Below are 2,507 nucleotides of genomic sequence, written 5' to 3' on the forward strand. Positions count from 1 at the left end.
TTCGGTTCTCTCACAAGGACTTCCAAAGCAAAATATGCATATGACAAAGAAGCTCAACATCACCAGCACTAAATGTCATGGAGACAAATACAGCTGCATAGAAAAACCAGGAGGCTGTTTCTATGTAGCTAGACATATCGTTTTGTAAGTGAACTTTATATTCTTCACAATTGCCAAAGTAAGTGGATTCCCACAACCATTTTTCCCATTAGGAGGCCCTTTGCATGTGTTGGTATTTATGAGCACCATGGCTTTCTGATGGATTCAACACACTTCCAATTGCAAGCTAAACAAACTTCAAAATGCATGTTGTCTCTAAATCCGAATGTATGGTGAACCATTCACAAGACTGAAGTGCATATGAATTGCTACTGAAAGATTACTGCCAAAAAAGGATGGTGGTGGAGGGAGAATGGTTATGTAGACTTGCCCATGGTGCTTAATTGATGATATTAGATGCTGGGGTGAGGAAAAACAACACACATAAATACAGCTCTTGGTTTTCCATCATGCAAACTGGTCTTAGAACCAGAGACTAATGCAGTGAATCATTCAGACTTAGTTCACTTGGGGTGCTCCTGCTCATGTTTGTGAGACTGGCCATAAGAGATTTAACTTTGTAGGCATAGTAGTCCCTTAAGTTGACAGAAGGGACAACTGTCATCCCATCCCCAAAATCACAACTCCTCATGGCACTTTCTAGCTGCTTTTGGCGCCTGTAAAAGTGGGAGAACTTGTTGAAGATGAGTGTGATAGGAAGGACCACTACCAAGATGCCAGCTAGGATGCATGCAGAAGCTGTCAGCCTGCCTGCCATGGTCACTGGGACAACATCTCCATAACCAACTGTGGTCATGCTAACTGTAGCCCACCACCAGCAAGCAGGGATGGTCTCCAGGGCCCTGTTTTCCTCTTTTTCAATTGTGTAAGCCACTACAGAGAATATAGAGATTCCAACAGACAGGTACAGCAGGAGAAGCCCTACCTCCTTGTAACTATACTTGAGGGTGGCTCCAAGAGATCTAAGGCCTGTTGAGTGCCGTGCAAGTTTTAAGATACGGAATATCCTCATCAGTCTCAGGACTTGGGCTACTCTACCCAAATTAGCTAAAGCAGGGCTACTTTCCACCACCAAGTTAACAATTAAAGTGATATAAAATGGAAGGATGGACATTAGGTCAATTAGATTGAGTGCATGCTTAAAAAACTTCAAGAAGTCTGGGGCCACGGCAAACCTTGCCACCAGCTCAAAAGTGAACCACGCAATACCGAAATGTTCCACAATTTCAAATCGAGGGTCTTCCTCAGAGTTCCCATTGCTCTTAACAATCTGAAAGTCTGAGAGGCTGTTGAGGCACATGGTTACTATGGATCCAAGAACAACCACGATGGAGAGAACACTGAATATTCGGCTCAAGACAGAGTAGCCAGGGTTGTCTAAAGCTAACCACAGCTGCCGCCTGACTTTCCCAAAGGGTTGCTTGTCAAACTTAGCAGCATCATTGTAGAAGGCCAAGATCTCATCAAAGGAAGATGTGGTGCTTTCCTGATCACTGTGATCGTCCCATTTTTCTTGGTCTGGTTCCATTTTCCTCCCATGGTAGCTGTAACTGCAGCAAGAATCAATAAAGAATTCATTGATTCCCCAATATTCGATTTCCTGACTGAAGGAAAACACGCAGAGCTCACCCATCACATGCAGCTTTCCAGTGTTATAAAAATGCAACACATAAGGGAAAAGTTCAGGGTTCCTGTCAAAGTAGAACTCATTCTTAGTGTCGTCGTAATCATCACAAAGCTCTAGAATCGACTCCTTTGAATTGCAGCTCAGCAGTTTACCCAGCCTTGTTTCAGGGAATCTCAACAATGTGTTGGATCTCATCTTTTTCTTAAAGCCTCCGACATTGATGCTGATTTCACTGTCTTCAAAATCAGCCTCTGATAAATCCCTCAGACTCAGCCCTGTCATAGTGAGTGTCTTCCAAATCTATATGGGGCAGGGAGAGAAGACCTATGGAATAATTAAAGGAGGCATTCAGTGTTATCCAGTAGTGAGTGGGTTCTTAATTCTTCCCACCCCCACTCTTTTGTGCTTAATTTGGGTCATAATAGACTTACACCCAAAGCACCCCACACATATTAACAGATTACCACAAAGAGGCTCCGTTCTTTAAAGTGTAGCTTTTGTTCTTCACTACCGATGAGGGGATCGCTTAATGTGTGCTAAATCCACAAATGTGCTTCCTTGGCCCTTTCCCCTCTTTTTCTTTCTGTGCACATCCTCTGGCAATGCTGTAACTGGCACAATACCATGCATAGCCCTTGACTGCCACAGCCCCTCCTTTAGCAAGAGTGAAGCTGCTGGAAATAGGGCATGGATTTTAATGGTTGGATGGGCAGCCAAAACAGTTCTAGGTGACAGACTAACAGGCGTCTTCCCCCAAAGTCTGTAGCGCTGGCGAGTGGAGTGAAGGCAAGTCTCTATTGCTGCCTTCTCTTTACCTCCC

The 2,507-nt window shown here is 44.1% G+C and overlaps 1 protein-coding gene across 1 annotated transcript; it reads right to left on the reverse strand.

Annotated features, from left to right (window-relative positions):
• Positions 1–284: 284 nt before the first annotated feature.
• KCNS2 (potassium voltage-gated channel modifier subfamily S member 2) lies at positions 285–1,969 on the reverse strand. The gene has a single exon (XM_035125977.2). It carries the CDS (start codon positions 1,967–1,969, stop codon positions 536–538), a length of 1,434 nt encoding a protein of 477 aa, XP_034981868.1. The 3' UTR covers positions 285–535.
• Positions 1,970–2,507: the final 538 nt, after the last annotated feature.

The sequence above is a fragment of the Zootoca vivipara genome, chromosome 8, assembly GCF_963506605.1.
Source record: "Zootoca vivipara chromosome 8, rZooViv1.1, whole genome shotgun sequence".
NCBI classification, from domain to species: Eukaryota; Metazoa; Chordata; class Lepidosauria; order Squamata; family Lacertidae; genus Zootoca; species Zootoca vivipara.